Here is a 20,196-nt window from a genome sequence, read left to right on the forward strand (position 1 = left end):
ACTAATCTCAATGTCATTCATCCCAGACTGGAGGAAAAGGATCAAAGGATTGTGCAGGCTTTCTATGTTTTGTTTCCAGTGAAACTACTTTAGGGAGTCTTTTAAAAACGCAAGAGGCCAGTCATGATTGGAATACTTGTATTCGAGTAGAAATTAAATCTGTCCTGTCATAATAGAAGAATATGAACAAGATAATTGGTGAGAGATCCATTGTGGACTAAATTATTCCTTGGTAATGTGTTTAAAAAATTCTGCTAGCCTACTGCATAAGAACTGTGGTCTATCTAACACAGTATCCCATCCCTGCTATTAGCTGGTTACAATACAAAATAACCTGGAAAAGACTGTGGAATGGCCTTACTGCAAAGCAAACTGCTTCCAAACTCTCAGATCAGTTGCTGCTTCTTTGTGGAAAAGTGAACGGTTTCATTTGACCCTCTTGACAAAAACATGGGGTTTAGCCAAAATCATTAAAATGTGGAAGTGATTTGCTATGTAACAGCTTCCTTCATTTTGTTAATGGCAATATCAAATCTGATTTTCCACACATGAGAACATTCCTCAGGCACATCTTTATGTAAATGTAGTTGCCAAGCTGTTTGTAATGGTTAAATTATACTTTGATGGGAACTCTTCAGAAAATACTCAATTAGTTCAGGTTTTTTTGGAAACGCTGCCAATTATGTGACGTTAATGAGCTTTTTGTTGGTAATGTAATTAAAATTCAACTGCTATAATGGTTAAAGGAAAAAATTATAGCTCTAAGAAAGTTAACATTAAGCAAATATAACACGAAGTGGGGCTAATTAGATTTTGATTATATCGTCCTATGTGCATTTGCTGCACACAACAGTAGTCTCAGTAATGTGGTTATTTTACAAATAAGGAATACAATTCAATTGACATTACTGGGATTTAACTCTCCATTTCTTATATTGATACAACACCACAGAAACCATTGCAAAATTGTGGTGAAAGAGAGAAAATCAAGGTCTTATACCAGATGCTAGGATAGATACCTTTAGATACCTGAATATATCAATAGGAGCCTAGAGCAATTTTTTTTAAAAAGCATGGTATCAATCTCATATAAATATCAATATATTAAGTTATCTTTAAATTTCTGCACCTTTACTTTTATTTAGACTTTTGAAAATCCTTGAAGCTCTGGAAATTTGGCCAGCTAAATTGGCCCTTTGTGGATACTATAAGTAATAAAGTGATGCAATGTGTTCTACACACCCTGCCCACAGGTCTGTAGTCAGAAGCTTCTGGAAGTATTTGGAATAAGGGAAATTTCAGGAAAATGTATCAAGTAAAATAACAGAAGGTACCTCTTTCCAAAGGGATGCATTAGCTGTTTCATTATTAATCTGCCTTTATGTTTTTTTTCTAAGGCAATGAAAGGGCACATCTTCCAAACTGTCCACCATATACCTTGGCTTGTAGGAAGCAGTTGTGGGGATAAAACCTGAAAAAATAAGTGCATTATGCTGCTGTCAGTTTTGCTTCATTGTTTTTCATGTTGATAATTTATTTGCCTTAGTATTCTTGCCAGAGAATAGGAATATGTCTTTAGCAGAGTGTGACATTTACATTGAGTTCCTGGAATAATGTCTAACCTGAAAACTTTAGGACTGAGCAATCATGTATTTTGGTGACCTGGCGGAAAATGTCCTAGGATGCTGTGAATGTCAAAAAAAGCCTCTTAAAAACATACAAAACATCAAATAGCTGGCCTATGCTAATAACAGGTAATGTTGCAGTCATTCATTAGAAATGGTGCAGAGCGCTTCAAACCTACCATCACACTGTCACAGTATCATAGAATCACAGAATGGCTGTGGTTGGAAGGGAACTTTGGATGCCATGTCCCACCTCCCTGTTCAAGCAGGACCATCTGCAGCCGCTAGCCCAGGACTGTGTCCAGATGAGTTTTGAATGTCCAAAAGGATGGAGACTCCACAACCTCTCTGGGACGCCCCTGCCAGTGCTTGGTCAACCTAATAGTACAAAAGTGTTTCCTTATTTTTGGACAGAAACTTCAATGTTTCAGTTTGTGCCTGTTGCCTCTTGATCTGTCACTGGCCACCACTGCAAAGTGCCTGGCTCCATCTTCTTTGCACCATCCCTTCCAATATTTATATCCTGTGATGAGATCTTCCTAAGCCTTATCTTCTCTAGAAAGAGAACTTTTTCCATTCTGCATTGCTGTCTATAGTCACAATCCATGTTATAAGCATCACCACAGATATTCACTGGAGAGTTATTTGCCCCATTCCTTTTTAAGCTAGGCTACAGTGTAGGCTCTTCTGCAAGAGAGCTTCAGCACAGTTCAAGATAAAAGGGCTTGTCCTGAGGAATCAGTCTGAAGCTATTATATATGAATAAAAAGTATATGTACTGCAGGCATAGACTGTGCTAAGAAATGATAGCTTTTATGATGAGATTTTTCTAAGCTGATGAATGAATATCTTCAAAGCTTTGCTTCCCATTTTCAAATGTTTGAATTAGTATCTCAGACTTCAGATACCCAAAAATACCAATTCAGTCAACGAAACTTAGTCTTCAAATACTTGTCATTTTAACAAGGTGTACAAGCCTCTGAAGATGGAACATATTTGTTCCAAATTAATTAGAAAGGCTGTATATCAAACAGCCAGAGATATAGCTGATTACAAGTTGGTTTCTACTATGAATCCCATTTAGCTTTTACAAAATAAAGCTAAAGATGCAAAGCAAAAAACTGCTTTATCCTAGAAACTGAAGTATAGACAAATAGTAGAAAACCACTGTTTCCATTCCAAACCATTCATTCTTCAACACCTATTTTCATTGTCTGCCTCATTCATGATGTGTGACCTGTACATAGGAATGAACATGCAATCCTCATACCTCAAATGTGTAGCTACATACTTTACTTCACTTAGAATTACTGCAGCTGCAAAGAAGAAAAGGCCTAAAGAGAAAACAGCATTACTAGAAAATCATGTATAGCCCCCACCAGGCTCCAGAATATGGTTAGTGTTATACTCATTTTACTCAGATATCAAGTCAAATTCAGACTACATTCAATACTTTCCAGTTTGCCAGTCAGTCCCAATTAGAAGGCACAGCTGTTTAGTACATTTTATAGAGTCATTTGAAGGCTCTATATTTAATCTGAATAATTCATAGTATTTGCTAAGAGCATTTGGTATTACTTTCAATTATGAACATTGTCTTCTCAGAATGTAAAGTAACTAGTACATACTTGGACAGCTCTTCTGCTTGCGCAAATTGATGCAGCTCCATTGACTTCAAATGAAGCGATTCCAATTTATGTGAGTAGACAGTGTGGGATACAGCATACTTACAATAGCTCTTCTCTCCTGAGGTACAAACCCATTGGCATCCACGGCAGTGAGCATGGAGTTGCATGATATAAAAAGGCTTAAACTAATCCACCATTTCAGAAAGCCATTCTTGCTCTCCAAAGTGTAGCCATGGACTTTTATACATACATATGCACACATTTGTGTGTTTTGTGTAGATGTACACATGTTGTCGAGGGTTAAGATTGCGGGGTGACAATAAAACCCTGGCAGATGTATTGTTAACCTCCTCTCCCCCCCACTTCCCCTTTTTTGCCCCTCCCTCTCCCCCCTTCCCACTCAGGACAGGCGATTGGGAGGGAAAGAAGGACAGAGAGAAGAGAGTTGGAAAAATTAAAGATGTTTTACTAATGCTACTAATAAGAATAGAGAAAATAATACAAAATATACAAAACCAATCTTGAAAGTCTCAGCAACTGCAGAGCCGGCCACCAAAGTCCTGGATTAGACTCTGCAACCAAGTGGAGCTGGATTCAGTCTCTCACTAGGCCTCAGTTCTCAGGGATGAGTAGCAAGATCCTCTCCTAATGTCAGCCATAAGGAAAAAGGGACGAGATCCTCGTGATCTCCCACTTTTATATGAAGTATTCACGTGAATGGAATGTTATACACAGTTGGTCAGTTTCTTGGTCACTTGTTTCTCGTCGCCCCTCTCACGAGATGTCCATCCATGCTTATCAATATGTTTGCATTCCATTGCTAGGTTTACCAAAACATGTGTCTGGTTCTCCAGGAAAATGCAGTTAATATGAAGGCTTTAGCTGACAGGCAAAATTCACTGAAAGAGGAACTTGTTTTTAACAAAGCCAGGACACATGTATGTATGTAACATGATGCATGTATGCACATCCATTTATGTATGTGTTTACACATATGTCCTTCCTGTGTATGTTGCACTGATTCCCAGAAGAGAAGTACAGGGCTTTTTGTCTGATTATCATGTAGCAAGGATAGGAAAACAAAAGGGGCTGCATAGCCAAGCCTCTGAACTCATGCTTGACGAGGTTATGGAGAGAAGAATGCTTTCTGTGCGATGTAAGAGACAAAAGGGTGTGGGCCTGTAGTCATACCCCACCCACGTTCTTTAGAAACATAATGGATATAAGAAAATAATAACAATAAATATGTAATGAAGAAATACACAGAAAAATGTGGGAGTTTCACTTTTTTTGAAAGCATTTGTTGGTTTGGGTTTTTTTTTTTTTTTACTTTTTTTACTTTCAAAAGTCAGCAACTTCCTAATTCATTGAAGTGTTCAGAACTTTACTTGTTTGGGTTTTTTTTCTTGTACCAACAGTTAAAGAATTGAAACATCCTAGAAAATTATGATATTTAGAGAACGCTAGCCAGTTATAACAAATACATGGCTCCTATTTTTCTAAAAAACCATGCCAGCTGGAATTATCACTGCTAGAGCATCAGGTTCAGTGTGCAGCTGGTAAGAAATCTGCTTCTCATCATCTGTACTTTCCCCAGAGATTTTTTGCCCAGCGAGTGCAGTACACTGTCCTTAATAGTAACCTTTACCCGGTGCTGAAATGATGGTGCAGGAAACTTTTATCAACTCCAAATACAGTGAACTCCTATTTTTTAATGACTCCAAGTGAACCATGAAAAACATTAAGATGAAACTTTCCTGAAGGCAGATCACTTTCAGGTTCTGCCTCCTAGTCAGACTCAGTTGAAATACAGTCTCATATGTGATCTATAATATAGAGGAGAGTGAGGTTGCCCTTGACTTTTGCCAAAAGGTGCCATCTAACTATTGTATTTTACAATGTCAGAGGAAAAAAACTGAGTACATATGCACATTTCGTACATACAGTCATACAATTTTCTGCTTCTCTTTGGTGACTCTTGTTTCCTGTGGTCCTGAAATATCTGTCACTATAGATTCAGCTATGGCAATTGAAGGTTGCACAGTTGTTGATGGCAGTTCACTTCTTTCCTCTATTTTTATTGTCTGCATATCACTTGGAAATAAAACAATCGGTCACATTCTAGATGCTTGATGACCTGTTAGATGATATAGTCTGTGTAACAACCTGCACAACCAGGTGCACTGAGCTGCTCTGTCTCATATAGTATTTTCTGAAATCATCCTACTGTAAACAAGGAACTTTATATGGCAAAAGAAAGTAAACAGAAAGAAACGAACTGCCTGTTTCCTGGAGGAGATGATATTGTCTTACATTCCATATTGCCTGTTTAGAAAGCTATGTATCTTTAACTCAACATGCAGTGAGATAATTATCTGTAGCAAACCATTTCAACAAGTGTGCGTGTGTCATTCTGGTGTAAAAAAAGTCTGAACGGCCCTTTGATCACCACCTGCTGTCCTGTCGGGATACTGCAGGCCTGGGCAGCCACCACCTCCAGGGAGAGACAGTACCTTCTCATTCTGGATGCTGGACTTACATTTCAAGTGTGATTTTGCATCCCCTATGTGATGCTTATAACGTTTAAGTAGAAAGTAGATTTAAAAATAATTCTGAGATAAAGGTGACAAGGAGAGAGAAATTGGCATCTCATGAAAATAAGCAGATTTGGTGTATACTGTTGTTTCCAGGCTTATTTTGGCTCCTTTGGCACCACGTCTTAGATGTTATACAGTTCTTTGCCTAGGAAAGGCTGGTATATGGACATGGTAATTCTGGTAGTTTCAAACAAAAAAGTTGGAAAAGACAAGTTTGATAAATATGGATGTAAGTTTGTATATCCCATACTAATCAATGACTAGGAATCCATTGCTTTGAATGGGTGTGAAAAATACAACTAGAAGCAGGAAGAAAGAGGACATGGAGAAAAAAAACATGTGTAAACAAAAGGGAAAGAAGTAATAATTAAAAAACAGAGTAACAAAAAGGAAAAACAAGGCTCTCAGAAATAACTGAAAGTTCAAAGAGAAGGCAATGATGAGAGGAACAGAAGCTGTGCTCTGAAGTTTTCAGCAGCAGCATTAATACATAGTTGCATTGTAGCTAGAAATTATAAAAATGGACCATGAATCTCAGTAAATGGATCCAAGAGCAGAGGAAAATTATACTAACGAAATAAAAACATTATTTAAAATTGATTATGTGGACTGTGTAGTGAGATTTAATGTTTCACTAAACCCTATACTGTGGCATCACAGCAGGGTGTTTGGCATAGAGCTGTAGGAAGGATGCATTAAATTTGGTTTGCCACTCTGACACTAGAGTTATTAATTTTATACACTGCCTCAATTGTATCACATGGGCTCTGCCAGTCTGGCTGTGGTCAGCCAACAGAGAATTACCTCACTGAGGAAGATTCTTTACTGTCTTCATGGAGCAGTGTTAGGGGAAATAAGAGGGGCTGCTGTTATATGTGTGCGTTGTGCCACAAAATAGACCATGGGCCACTCCAGACTGGAGCACAGGCTGTCAGTAATGTTCAGTGAAATGTCCTCTGTGATTCCAGACCCTTTCCCCTACTGTGCAGAACTGAAAGTCAAGGTGCAGTCCTTCACGTGTAATGTTTCTCCTGGACTGCCGGGCCCCTTACATACTAAATAATAATATTTTATTTTGGATGCCCTTTTGCCTTTTACAAGGAATTATCATGCTGTATGAAAAAAGTCTGTAAAGGAAAACTTCTCCAGGAATTTCTTGAAGGGGCATATCGCACTTGTTGCTTCATAGATGGTCACCAGATGGCTGAACATAGTCTTTGGCAATCCTGTCAAAACACAGCTATGAAATTGCCCCTATTACTGAATGGTTTAGGACCTTGACAATAGCTGCATTGAACATACACAGCTACAAAGCTCAAATCTGGTTTGGTTTGTTGGGTTTTTTTTTTCCTTGTAGGGAATGCAGACATGTGAACAATAGGCTTATCTTGTATAAATCTGTAAGTCACAGTATGAAATGCAATTTATAATTGATGTTCTCAAGTGAGTATGAATTTTCATACAGCAGAATTTACAAAGTTGGCATTTTACATCTAAAGGTTTGACCACATTTGACCAGTGCTAGTCTTTGCATAATGGGTAGCCATTGCTGCAGTACTTCACATCTCTTCATGTTCATTATATTGTCACAAGATTACTTGAAGAATCATTCAAGGGTCTTGGGGGAGTTGTGTTGGTTATTGTTAACAGTGTATTAATTTATAAACCTTGATTTTAAATTGGTAGGTGAAGTTGATGCTATTGATGTCAACAGGACCGCAATTTTGCTCAATACTAAATGTTAAATGTGGCAAGTCAGAATTTGGAGAAATTGCCGCCTTGATCCCAGGCACCTTTAGCCCACTGTTTGTCATCCTAATGCCCTTCTGTTTGATATTTACTTCTTTGGACATTGCTACCTCACTCCTTCTGCAAATCCATGTTAGCACTGATGTCATAAAGTAAGCAGAATGAATGTGTGAAATTGCTTGTAAAATTATCAAATGAAATGAATAGCAAATATGATGACTTCTTTTTTTTTTTAAGTTGAATAAGGAAACTGTCAGCAATGATGCACTCCCGTAATGCTTACTAGAGCTGAACACTGTATATAAAAGTCTGTGCAAAAGAGGCAGCTGGGCAGATCTCAGCATCCTCAAGGCTTGCCATAGTTCCAGAAGAGAGAGTGGCAGCTCTTTCTGTAACTGCTACATATCACTTCAAAGTATAAAAAGGTAAGATTTATATGAATTACCAGTACAATTTGTTTGAGAAAGCTGAGTGCATATCTGAACTGTACTGCCCAAAGATTGCAAAAGAGGTGTAAGATCTTTCAGCAAATCTGTGTTTTCTTCTGCTGTTCTACTCATTGGTGTTTGGAGTTAATGACATCATCATTTAAATCTTTTCATGTATTGAATTAGTTCAACAGAGAATTATCTGAAAAAGGGAAATCAGCTCTTTGGCTTGCAGAGCAATTGAAAGAAGGAACATCAACCATGAGAACATGAAAGACCGGCACTGTAGTAAGAGTTTAAATGTGAGATATATAATAATTGATTTTTATATTTTTTTTTCTCCTTTAGTATCTTCTCTAGATATATTTAATGAACATGAGTTTAAAAATATTCACTCCTTATAGATACTGCCTAAATATGCATCAATGGGATTAAAGTAGCAAAATGTAAAAAAATTAAGTGGGTTTATATAGATGCTGATATAAAACTGTCCAAGGCAGTGTCACTCCATCACCCTACAGATTACCACTCACTGCCCTACTTTTACATTAGTTTGTCTCAAATAACTATTATTTTCATATCACTGTAATATCTGAAAAAGAAATTTTATAGCACAAAAGTAAAAATTAAAGCCTTTCAACAATTATTTTTATTATTGTATAAAATTTTAATTTAGTCTTCCATCCTACATGGATTTCCATAGACTAGAACCATTATATTTTACAGAACTTTCCACAGGCATTATAGCATGGCAGGTAAATTAGATGTAAAGCATATCTACCAGAAAAAAAAAAATAAATAAATAAATAAAATAAAAAAAAATATATATATATAATTAGAAATAATTGCTATTTGCAAACAGTTTCATGTCAATAGAAATCTAATTTATCCATTCATATTTTCATATTAAAATATTCCCTTTTTTACTACTGTAACTCCATAATTTGTATTTTTAAACTGGAAATAGATTAAAAAACTGACTCTCAAAATACTCTTATTTAAAAAAACAACAACAACAAAAAAAAAAACCTAAGCTAGTTAAAATTGCACACAGGGCACTAAAGACATCTGCACTAAAATATATTGGGAAAACTAGCAAAATCAGGTTGATCAAGGAAATAATATTAAAATAAGTTTCTGATCAAGATTTGAGAGTTAAATTCATTGCACACTTTCTAGTGGTTCAAACTCAGATGTGTTAATTTTTTCATCTCCAATCAGAAAGAAATTAAAACATTTCCATTAGTCTAATATGCATAGGAACAAAAAAATTCTGTGTAAGACAATAAGATTGTATGGGTTTTAGCAGTATCTATTGGTGACCTAAATAACATAGAGAAAATAAAACCGTTCTTCTGATCAGGAAATTAATTGATTAGCAGGAATAAACTGGAAAAAAAAATTATTTTTCTGATAATCTCGTTTTTCCTACAAAACATGTTTGTGTTCCCAAGTATAGAATAATTTCTTCTTTAAAAACCGTAGCTTCTTTAACTTGCCAAAACCTGCTGTTACTGGTTTGCATTACCAACAGCAAGTACTAAATGATGAACAAATATAACTGATTCTAGCTTTTTCAAAGAACCTATCTGACAGAGGTTTAGAAGCTTTTGAAAATGTTTATTTATTCATAAGGATTGTCTTAGTTTAAAATTGCATTAATTTTAAAAAAATGCATTTTTGTATCTTTCTTTTTAGTAATCTGCCCAGATTTTAATTCTGAAAAATTTAGAAATATGCTAAACATGTATTTAACATTAAACCTGTTCTGAAGGCATAAAGTAGCCAGTGGGACTGTTCACATCTGAAAGCTCTATAGGACTGAGGCATAAAAGGTCCAAGATACATTGAAATGACTGAAAATCTGTTTGCTGACTGCAGAGGGCTTTGAATTCGTTTGTTTGTTGGTTTGAGGTTATTTTAATCAGTTTTATATAGAAGAATAGCTTTTAGTGTCCGATATTACTATAAGGAGGCTGCATTAAAGACTAGAATATTTCTTTCATTCCACCTGAGCGACTTAGGTTTATGTCCAATCTGAATCATGGTTTAACAAAGCCACAAGCAGCTGTAAAATATTTTTCTTATTTTTTTCAGATTAAGTAAAAGTAGATACAAAACTGCTAGCATACCATTAACCAGGGCAAATTTACTTATGTGTAGTGCAAAAAAACGATTTTATTTGGTGTCTAAGGTAATGCATTTACAGCTGTATGAGCTAGCATGAGGGCCACTACATTGCACCCACACCATTTTTGTGACCACAGCAGTTTTCTCCCGAAGAACAGGCAGATCTTTTGTTCCATTGTTGGAAGCCTATGAAATGTGAAATTATGCATTCCTTGGGATAAACATTGGATGTCAGTGTTGCACCACCAAATTACAGCTCCAAATGAAACATTGAAAAGGGAGTTCAGTTCTCTAGTTATGGTTATAATAGGACTCACTGCATGGCTATTATGGTATACTCTGGTACTATAGCTGGATATGTGTCTCACATATCGGGGCATCACACAATGCAGAAAAGTGTCTGCGTACACACTGATGAAAAAGTGAGCAACACTGGCAGTGTCTTCTGGTGGAAAGGGAAATTAACTCCGTTGCTTAATAGTACAATCCACAAAAAAATCTTATATTTATCAATTTATTTTCCTGGTTTTGATTGAGATTTGATTAAGATTTTTATTTACTTAAATATTTTGATACTGACACTGAGGTATTTTAGTAAAATATTTATATTAATAATTAAGATTCTCTTAAAAATTAAGCCTTACAATGTACCAGAAGCAATACATTCTTCCTAACCTGCCAACAGTCAGGCTTTGTATCTCCAACTAGAAGTTATTTCATAATAGATGGAATAAGTAGATTTCATTAAAAATCTGCTCTGAGGTTGGGCAGACCACTGGAGCAGAGTAGAACTCCTGTGGCAGTAAGGTTTTTGATGCAGTTTACTTTTTCAGAAATGTTCATATAGTAGCCCCCAATTTGCACTGCTCAGTACAGAGCCAACTCTAAATCTCAACACAGAGTAATCTGCACCTTCTCCACACATCATTCCTTCCTAACTTTCTTATGGCTTCCACCAGGCCATGGTATATTTAAATTCAGCTTATTGTGACAAGGCATTATGATAAAGAATAGGTACATTTTCACTCAGACTTATTTTTTAAATCATTGAATTTCAATATATGACTCCTGCAGTGGAGCTGGAGGAGTTCAGTCCACGTTACATTTAGCAGGGAGGGTGTTTTTTGGCTCAGTCTTATTTTGCGACCTACCACTTTACTTCTGTGCACTCATCTTTCCTATTTCCCTTTGTTTTTCAGACTGTAACATAAACTTCCATAGGAACGTGTCATGGGTGGCAGAAGGGCTCTTTCAAATACACAAGCCAGTCCAAGTACATGACGAAATTCTTTCCAGTGACATTTTGCTGATGCGAACTCATTGCAACTTCTGTTGCTTTACAGCAGATTAATATTGTGATCCATAGTGATTTTAAAGTTAGAATGAATGAGCATTTACTATCCATCATTCAATGTAGGAGAATTTAGCTATTGAACTAATGGCCTATTCCGTTTCTTTGTCACAGTCACAAGTACTTATCCAAATCTTAAATTCTTTCTCTTTTTTTATACTTTCATTCCATGAAATTAAGTGATCCAAAATATTAATAATTTAAAATAAAGAATAAATACTAGTTGATTTTGTAAGTAGATTTCCTCTCATTTGCTGTTTATGCAAATAACTTTTGAGAATATTAGCCACTAGCTGCTCAAAGTCCCTTTTGCATAGGGTTTTGTGAGCTTAAAATGAATTGCATTTCTTTCTTCAACATAGTTTATCCTTTAGGGGATCATGTGTCAACAGACTAATAATACTACATTAAATAATGGAAATTGTAGCACATAGAATTAGGGGATTAGATAATGCCTTATTCCCATTGGTGACTATTCACTAGAAGTTATAACTGTACTACTTGCATAAGTAAACCAGTTCACTAATGCAAGTAAGGGAATCACAGCTTGGCTGTGGATCACCAAAGCATTTGTACAGACTGTAATACTCTAGTTTACAGGGAATTATCTCACAGTAACGTTGGTGAGAGTGCTCAAGTTATGACAGTGTGTGTGAGGAAGACACATATAATAATGTAGCCATTTCTGTTACATGGTTGAAGCCAATAGAATTACCTGTAACAGCAAGAATTACAACTGGGAGGCAGTATCTTATGGTTTCATTTATTACCATTAATATGAAGTATATACCCCATATCTTATATATCACATATAGCCCTATAATGGAAGTCCTTAAGCTGAAATTAAGTATTATGTCTATAGTGCCACAAGCAAAATTTGACATATTGTGTCATGAATGGAACACAAACCAATGTGTGCTTCAGTGTTTGTTTTTTTTTTCTAAGGAGTCATATATATTAAGTCATTATTAACTCCAGAGGCCTACTGCTGCAATATCTGGTATTTAAAAAAAAAAAAAAATCTGAAAAGGAGGGTGGAGAGCCAGAAGGAAAGAATGGAGAGCTGCTAATGTGACAGTATTCTTGACAAAGATTTGCTTTGTTTTTACTCTAGTGAATGAGGTGGAAAAAAATAAAAGTCACACCAGTACCCTAGTTTTGCATTAAAACAGTATTATAGAAACATATCTAATGGTTTCCATCAGCAGAACACAGAGCAAAGTAGATATAAACCTTTATCCTCGTATTACAAAAGAAAGTGAAGATGCAGGTGCTCTCAGCTCACTTTGCATTCTAGAACAGAGGCTAGAACCTAAAGACAAGAACAGGGACTACGACTTTTTAATGCCTACCAAAGGCACTACAGTTTCCATCCACTGGACATGGACCACATCCTCATGAGGTCTCAATATCTTCAAGTTTAGATCACTATTAAGGGTGTCTCTATTGGATGTAAGACATAAGATGATTACATTTTTCTTTGTTGCCTTATTTCTGTTTTGACAGGAAATGAAAATGAAAAGTGTTTATTTTGTTGCTGGGCTCCTTTTAATGATAGCTCATGGCAGCTCGCAAAATCCTCTTCAGGATACAGAAGAGAAAACAAGGTAAATTCTTTAGATCAAACTTCTAGAAACACTTGACCTGAACATTTTTTTCTTATAGTTTGAAGTAAAACATACTGTGACTTAAATGTATTTTTTAAAATACTGTTACATGGTACTTAATCTACCATTGGAATTGGCGAAAGTTTCTTGTATTGCAAAGTATAGCATGAAAGTTTTTGGAAATACAAACAATAGCTGCCCTAGTTATCCAAGAAGACCTTGTGCCGTATCCAATCTGCTATGTTGATTTATTCACTAACCAGCTAGTGATCAATGTGCCACTTGCTTTTTGTTTCTGAGAGTATCAAATAGTGGGTTTTTAAAGAAAAGTCAATGCACCTGTAGAATGTACTATAACCATTGCCAATTAACGAGTTCTAAACTTTTCACAGATCATTCAAAGCTTCCCAGTCTGAACCATTAGATGAGTCTAGACAGCTGAATGAAGTGAAACGTCACTCACAAGGCACATTCACTAGTGACTACAGCAAGTACTTGGACACTAGACGAGCTCAGGACTTTGTGCAATGGTTAATGAGCACTAAAAGAAATGGGTAAGCATCTTGGTCACATTGCTATAGATCTCCATATACAGAAACAAGCAAAAATATACCTGAATTCAGATTCTTGATTCCAGCTTGCCATCACAGACCATGTATATCATCCTCAAATAAGTAAAGTTCTTAAGGAAAATGTATATATAATGTTAATATGTTATTAGAAATAGGGAATATAAGAAAAATAAATAAAAAATATTTGCATAAATCAAGTGTAGTATCAGTACATTACCTGATATGCCACCTAAAAAGACAATCTCAGCCTCTTTGGGCCAGATTGTTTCAGTGAATGAATTATGTTCAATGGGAATAAGATATGGAAATATAGTGTAAATGTCTGAGCCACAAGAAAACTTTTTTATCTATGAATACTCTAATCCTGAAGTTTCATTTGTGAAAAGGGAGCTAATGTTTAACTTTTGTTGACCACTGGATATTCTACCAGTATCATAAGTATACTGTTAAGGCACGCGTTGGCATGTTTTTTTGAAAATATAATTTGATTAAACACAAGCTGAGAACAAGAATAACATAAAGGAGTGTAAGTCTATGCTCTGTGTTCTAGCAATGTGTCTACAGAATCAAAAAATCAATGATATTAATGCTTTTAAATACCTGTGGGAGTCTTGAAACAATTTCTAGATATTGTATTAATTTAAATTCATAAACCTGAAATTGTTTATAATATTTGTCTATTAGTCATAGTTGCTTATCATAATATTTAAATAATAACCAATAAAATCTTATCAGTTCACGCATGCTCTGCAATGTACTGGTAATAATGATCTAATGATTATGGAATTCCACTACAGCCAACAAGGACAGGAGGACAAAGAAAAGGACAAATTCCCAGACCAGCTCTCAAGGTACTCTAGTTACTACAACTTGTTTTTCAAAAACAGTTTGAGCTCATTTTCTGTTCAACAAGAAAGAAGTAGTAGTTTTTACAATGTTACAATAATCCAAGAAATACTTATCAAAAGAAATTATCTCACGCCTGCTTTTCACAAGGAAATAGAAAATATCTCCATGTTATTTATTCCTGCACCTGTGTTCTATAGTGACGTGCAATGGCACAGATTTCAGGAAAGCACATTTCAAATAATAAGGGAGAGTTACAGAATAAGACAGGAAGAAAAATTTCGTATAGAAAAAGGCTGAAAAAAAAAATCAAAAATCTGTTAAGAAAATCAGTGGGAAGACTAACAAAAGGAAAATGGTCAGGCACCGATTTGCAGAGACCTAATAAAACACGATACAATGCTCAGCCCTAAGAACTCAGTCCCATGTTACATAAACCACTCATTACAGGAAAGAACATAAGACCTGCTGGAGGCCAGTTTTGTTTCTTGACACAGTTTTTGGGAGAGGGTTGGGAGGGTTAGAGATTTGAAACAACTAAAACAAAAATAACAAAAATCCAGTAAATAGCTATATTAATTCTTCCTTTTGTCAGACGTTCCAAAGAGGATAGCCCAGATCACAAAGATCCTTTTGTTCAAAACATTGTCAATATCAGTAACAAATCTGTAATAATGTTTCAGCTTCAATGAAGCAGCATATCTCAACAAAATTAACATTTCATTAAAAATGTTCCAAACAACTCTAGTTAGCATGCTGATGAAATGTGCAGATGGTACTAAATTAGGAGGAATGGTGAAATCCCAAGGATATAAAAAACAATAGAAAGAGCTAGAAGCCCTAAAAAATGTGTGGAAATTAGTGAATTCTGAAATAAAAATGCTAGAGAACTTATTCATGGAAAATGTTCCATAATACGGCTACTTCTCAGTGCACCTTGCCTTCCTAAGGGCCAGCGTGTCATAATTTTGTGCTATATCAGAGAAAGAAGCACAGTGATGTGTAGGAAGAGAGTAAGCAGTTGTATTTCTCTATTAAGCTGCAGGTGATCAGGCTTGAAATAGTTTTCAAGATTATCACTTGGTCAGAATGGCAATTAAAGGAGTATTCACAAAACAATTTGAGATGTAAATTTGAAAGTAATTGAGTCTGAACAGTTTGGCTAAGAAATAATGAAGATGAAGGCAGGAGGAGTGGCTTAATGGAAAATTCTAGGTTAACACAAAAGGTAACAAAAAGTATGTCTGTAAAATACAATACAGTTTGTTGCTCATAGCTAATTAATCTAGCAGAAGACCATTCCAGTGCAGCTATATTTGATTTCAGCACCTGATTTGACTTTTTCAGAACTAGTTCAGGCATCTGTGCACAAAACTGTATTGCATAGCACAGACAATGCCTTTAGAACTGGAAGATATCAAGAAAAAAAAAAAATCAAGAATAATTTGAGAAGGAAAAAAAACTTCCCCTAGTCTGGTGGGTGAGAAATATAAACCAATAAAGGTTAGGAAAAAAAATATGTCCTTATGCAGTCTGCTCCTATAATATGGCCCTTCTTTCAGCAATGCGATCTCCAAGCGTCATACTGAATTCGAGAGACATGCCGAAGGCACCTACACCAGTGATATCACCTCTTATTTGGAAGGCCAAGCTGCCAAAGAGTTCATTGCTTGGTTAGTGAATGGACGAGGAAGAAGAGAGTAAGAATCCATCCATTCCTATTATTAAATTTTGCCTTGCTTTTGGGGTTAGAAATCAAGTCTGATGAAACCTTGATATATTTTTGATCATCCTTGCTGTACTTCATGTTTTTATTTTGTACTAGAAGATATTCTGTGGCTATTAGACTGCCACTTTAAACTATTAAGTTCAAACACAGATTAAAACAAGCCTGTTCAGGATGCTGTTACACTCTAAAAGGTCAAGTTATATTTAAGGTCAAGATATTTAAAACTAAACCAGACCTTCCTCTAACTACTACTTTTCCCCCTTCATATGTCATTGCTGATGGTCTCCTTAACTATAATCAAGATGATTCAAACCATTGTCATCTTAAAATACTTTCTCTTTTTTTCTCTTTCGCAGTCAATCTTTTCCTCTTTAATATTTCCAAGATTAAATTTTTACCAGTGTCATCAGCTGGTGATCACCATGCACTGGTGATCATTCCCAGCAGTAACTGATCTTTTTTTTTCCTCTTCTCATGCTCTACAAACTCCCTCCAAGTTGCTGCTGCCAAAATAACTATCATTTCCTACAACTATGACTTATTTTCCTTCTAAAGACACCATTACTGCTTTTGCTATGGTTCACAGTTTCCTGGATGTCGTGCTCCACAGTTTTGACCACCTATGTCCCTAATTTCTTTCATTATTACCTTGCTCTCTACATATTCATTGCAGACTTCTTAAGCTTTCTCACTTCATCTATTCGCTCATGACTTTATATCTCTTTTCATTATAGTCTTACACTTAGAATGGCCTTACCTTCAATCTCCTGCAGGCACCTTCTATCTCATTGTATTTCCAACTCTCCATAGTTAGGAGCTGCACAATGCACGTGCCATTCCCCACCTGTTGACTGTTCTGTACGTATTTGTGCCTTTAGAATGTAAGCTCTTCGGGGCAGGGATTTAAGTCCATCTTCTGATTATATATTCTACCAGCTGTAAAGTAAAATGTAAGCTTCTCTCACTATATAAAAATAATAAATAATATAATAATAAAATATAATCTGTAAGACAAGATTGTGTGTTGTAGTCAAGGAAGACTAAATAGGTAAAGTAAATTTTGTAAATAATGATGATTTCCTGAAAAAACAAACAAACAAACAAACAAAAAACCACAAGTTAAATAAACAAGGTCAGCTCTATACAGAAAGGAAAGGCTGGTGGCACTTCACAGTGATGTTCAGATTTTCCATTGTTTTTCTGTCATGTTTTATTTTCATGAGTAGAAACAGGGTATTTTAGTATCTGTAAGAGAGAAATACAACCTAGCTGTTATTGACTGAGCTTAGAAACCTAGATAGACAATCAAATGTAGAGTACTCTTCTGTTTCTAATATTTAGTATTATTTGTGGTCAAATTTGTATAGTGCCTTCCCTGAAATTATTGCATGAAAAAAATGGTCTGCCTGTCATTGATCCCAGAGGACGGTGTGCTTCAGCACCAGCCCACCTTACTGGAACCCACTGAAATCTTCCTATAGTTGATGAGATGAAACAAGGGAGGAACGTTTTCTAAATCAGGCTCTTGGTGTAAGTTTTCCAGTGGTCAAAAAAGGATAGAGCAAGAATCAGGATCTGATTCCAAATATAAAAAGCTATTGTACAGCAAACAAGCAAATTGTTCTAACTGAGTTATTTTACATCCCCAATAAGGTGCTGCTCTTGATATCTAGATACTTATGCAATATAATTATAAGTATATAGCTAGGACTTAAGTCCAATTAAAACAGAAAAAAGTATGAAAATTTGACTATAATGTTTTAGTAGTGATATTTCTTAAATAATGATTCTTAGTAAGTCTCCTGTGAGTTTTATTGATGCCTAGTCTCCTTGGCATAGACATTGCAGACTGAGATGTTTTTGCATGTATGGCTTTTTTGAAAATGCTGGAGAGAAATTTAGACTCACCTGAAGGAACAGTCATCATCTGGTACAGGGAGACTTCCACGGTTTATTCTGTCATGCAAATAATGCCTCAAAAGATGTTCTGATATACACTGTGCTACACTGAGCCATAACATTGGGCTCAACCTTTAACTCCTTAAAATCACAGGAAACGTGCTGTGTAACGAGGACCTTTTAAATGGTTTGTTTATTTTGACCTGAAAATTGTTTGATAATTTCTTCCCTCTGAAGTTTCCCAGAAGAAGCTCTTGTGGCTGAAGAAATGGGCCGAAGACATGCAGATGGCACTTTCACGAGTGATATCAACAAAGTCCTTGATGACATGGCTACCAAAGAGTTCCTAAAATGGCTGATTAACACAAAAGTTACCCAAAGGTGCCTGAATTTTGATTGTGTTATTCTTAATATACTGGTATTTTAAATATATTCATCACACATAGGGAAAATACTGCTAATTTTTCTCTTAACTATTGACATATCTGCAACTGTGTTACAAACTTTGTTACAGACAGTGATGAACAAGGACAAGACACTAAACAGAACTCATCCCAAATATAATTTGTGTTTTGCATCAGTGGTGAACCTACGTAATATTTTTCAATAATTTAATATGACCTTACTTCTGGTAACATTAATTGGCAAAACTCCTCTCAAGTTAAATAGGAAACTAAGACTCTCCTTTGCATAGGCATTATAAAATCAGAAATATTTATTCGTAAAATTACATCAAATTGATTATTCTTTAAAGACCATGATATAAAACACTGCCTTAAATTGTGGCTTGTCATTAGGGAATAGGGTAGTATAATGTGCATTCCTGATAGGTAACTATTAAAGAACCCTGCTTTTGTTTGCCTGTACATAGGCAAATTCTATTAGAAAAGCAACATTTTCCATCTGAGCTCTGTGAACAGGTTAATAGTTAATAATTAGTTGTTAACATTGACAAAGCATTTCAAAAATACAGAAATGCCAACTCAAGGCACATGTGAGTGGGCAGATTTTTGAAAATATTTGATGTCCACTCTGTAAAAATTAATTTTAGTCTTCAGACTACTCAAGCACTGAAAATAACCAGTTGATCTTTGAAATCTGAAACAATCAATATCATCTCAAAAAAACCCTAGAAGCTATAGTTAAAATAGAGTTTTTATTAAGATTTTAATATTTTTGTGTTTGTTTGCAGTTCCACATTGAAACAAACAATATAGGGAAATAATCTATTAGAAACTATTAAAAAGCTTTTCCTTTAGGAATTACTGTTGTCAATTGTTATTAGCGAGAGGCATTGAGGGGTCTGTAGAACTAACATCTGGAAGTTCTTAAACTGAAAAAATATGTTCCACACATACTCATAAATCTTTGGAGATTTATAATATGTCCTGATTGCTGCCGCTTTTTTTTTTTTTTCCCCAGGGACCTTTTGGGAGGATATCAGTAAAAACGCAGAATAAAACTGGAATAAATGAAGATCTTCATTGCATCAACTGCCAGTTACTAAGAGATTCTGAAATTTGTATTCTGTCATTCATATTGGGTGTAAAAAAGCTATGTCACCTTGCATGCCAGGAAATAATTGTATTATAGTTTAGCGTCGCCAAAGGTTTATATATGGAAAACCTATTGTCTAAGGGATAGTTATCTTAACAGCTTTAAGACTATGAAAGTTCCATATCTTCATATTTTCCATTTATTAGGACTGAAGTAAGTCCATTTATATTTAATGATAAAATTATTTTTCTAAAAAGTTGACTTCTACACATAAAGGATTCAATCACCAATTGCTAGCGGTTACAAATGCCTGAGAAGTGAATATCCCTCTTAAAACCTTTGTTATAAAAAGGCTAAGCTGTAAGGATATTAAATAATAGCCTTAAATAAATTTTTTCAAGCTTCTTTTCTGTTGACTTTTCATGTGTATATCCCTTGTGCCTCTTTGCACTCCATTTCCTTTTATTCTAACATTTTAGTGTTACTGAGATCTTGGAAGTGGTTTGTTCACAATGATAAAACAAATTCCACATTTTGA

At 35.4% G+C, this 20,196-nt stretch overlaps 1 protein-coding gene across 1 annotated transcript; it reads left to right on the forward strand.

Annotated features, from left to right (window-relative positions):
- The first annotated feature begins 627 nt into the window (after positions 1 to 627).
- On the forward strand, positions 628 to 20,014 carry GCG (glucagon). Its single transcript, XM_082056539.1, has 9 exons — positions 628 to 3,323; positions 7,537 to 8,024; positions 8,214 to 8,329; positions 13,015 to 13,115; positions 13,508 to 13,669; positions 14,485 to 14,538; positions 16,096 to 16,233; positions 18,399 to 18,542; positions 19,584 to 20,014. The coding sequence occupies exons 3-9, from the start codon at positions 8,297 to 8,299 to the stop codon at positions 19,606 to 19,608; spliced, it is 657 nt and encodes a 218-aa protein (XP_081912665.1). The 5' UTR covers positions 628 to 3,323; positions 7,537 to 8,024; positions 8,214 to 8,296; the 3' UTR covers positions 19,609 to 20,014.
- The last annotated feature ends 182 nt before the right edge of the window (positions 20,015 to 20,196 follow it).

The sequence above is a fragment of the Streptopelia decaocto genome, assembly GCF_964273445.1.
Source record: "Streptopelia decaocto genome assembly, chromosome: 6".
Taxonomy (NCBI): domain Eukaryota; kingdom Metazoa; phylum Chordata; class Aves; order Columbiformes; family Columbidae; genus Streptopelia; species Streptopelia decaocto.

Coding starts and splice junctions, on each gene's coding strand:
- GCG (XM_082056539.1), top strand. CDS start 8,297: ATGAAAGACCGGCACTGTAGTAAGAGTTTAAAT. Junction 8,330..13,014: donor ACTGTAGTAAGAGTTTAAAT/GTGAGATATATA, acceptor CTGTTTTGACAG/GAAATGAAAATGAAAAGTGT. Junction 14,539..16,095: donor TTCCCAGACCAGCTCTCAAG/GTACTCTAGTTA, acceptor CCCTTCTTTCAG/CAATGCGATCTCCAAGCGTC.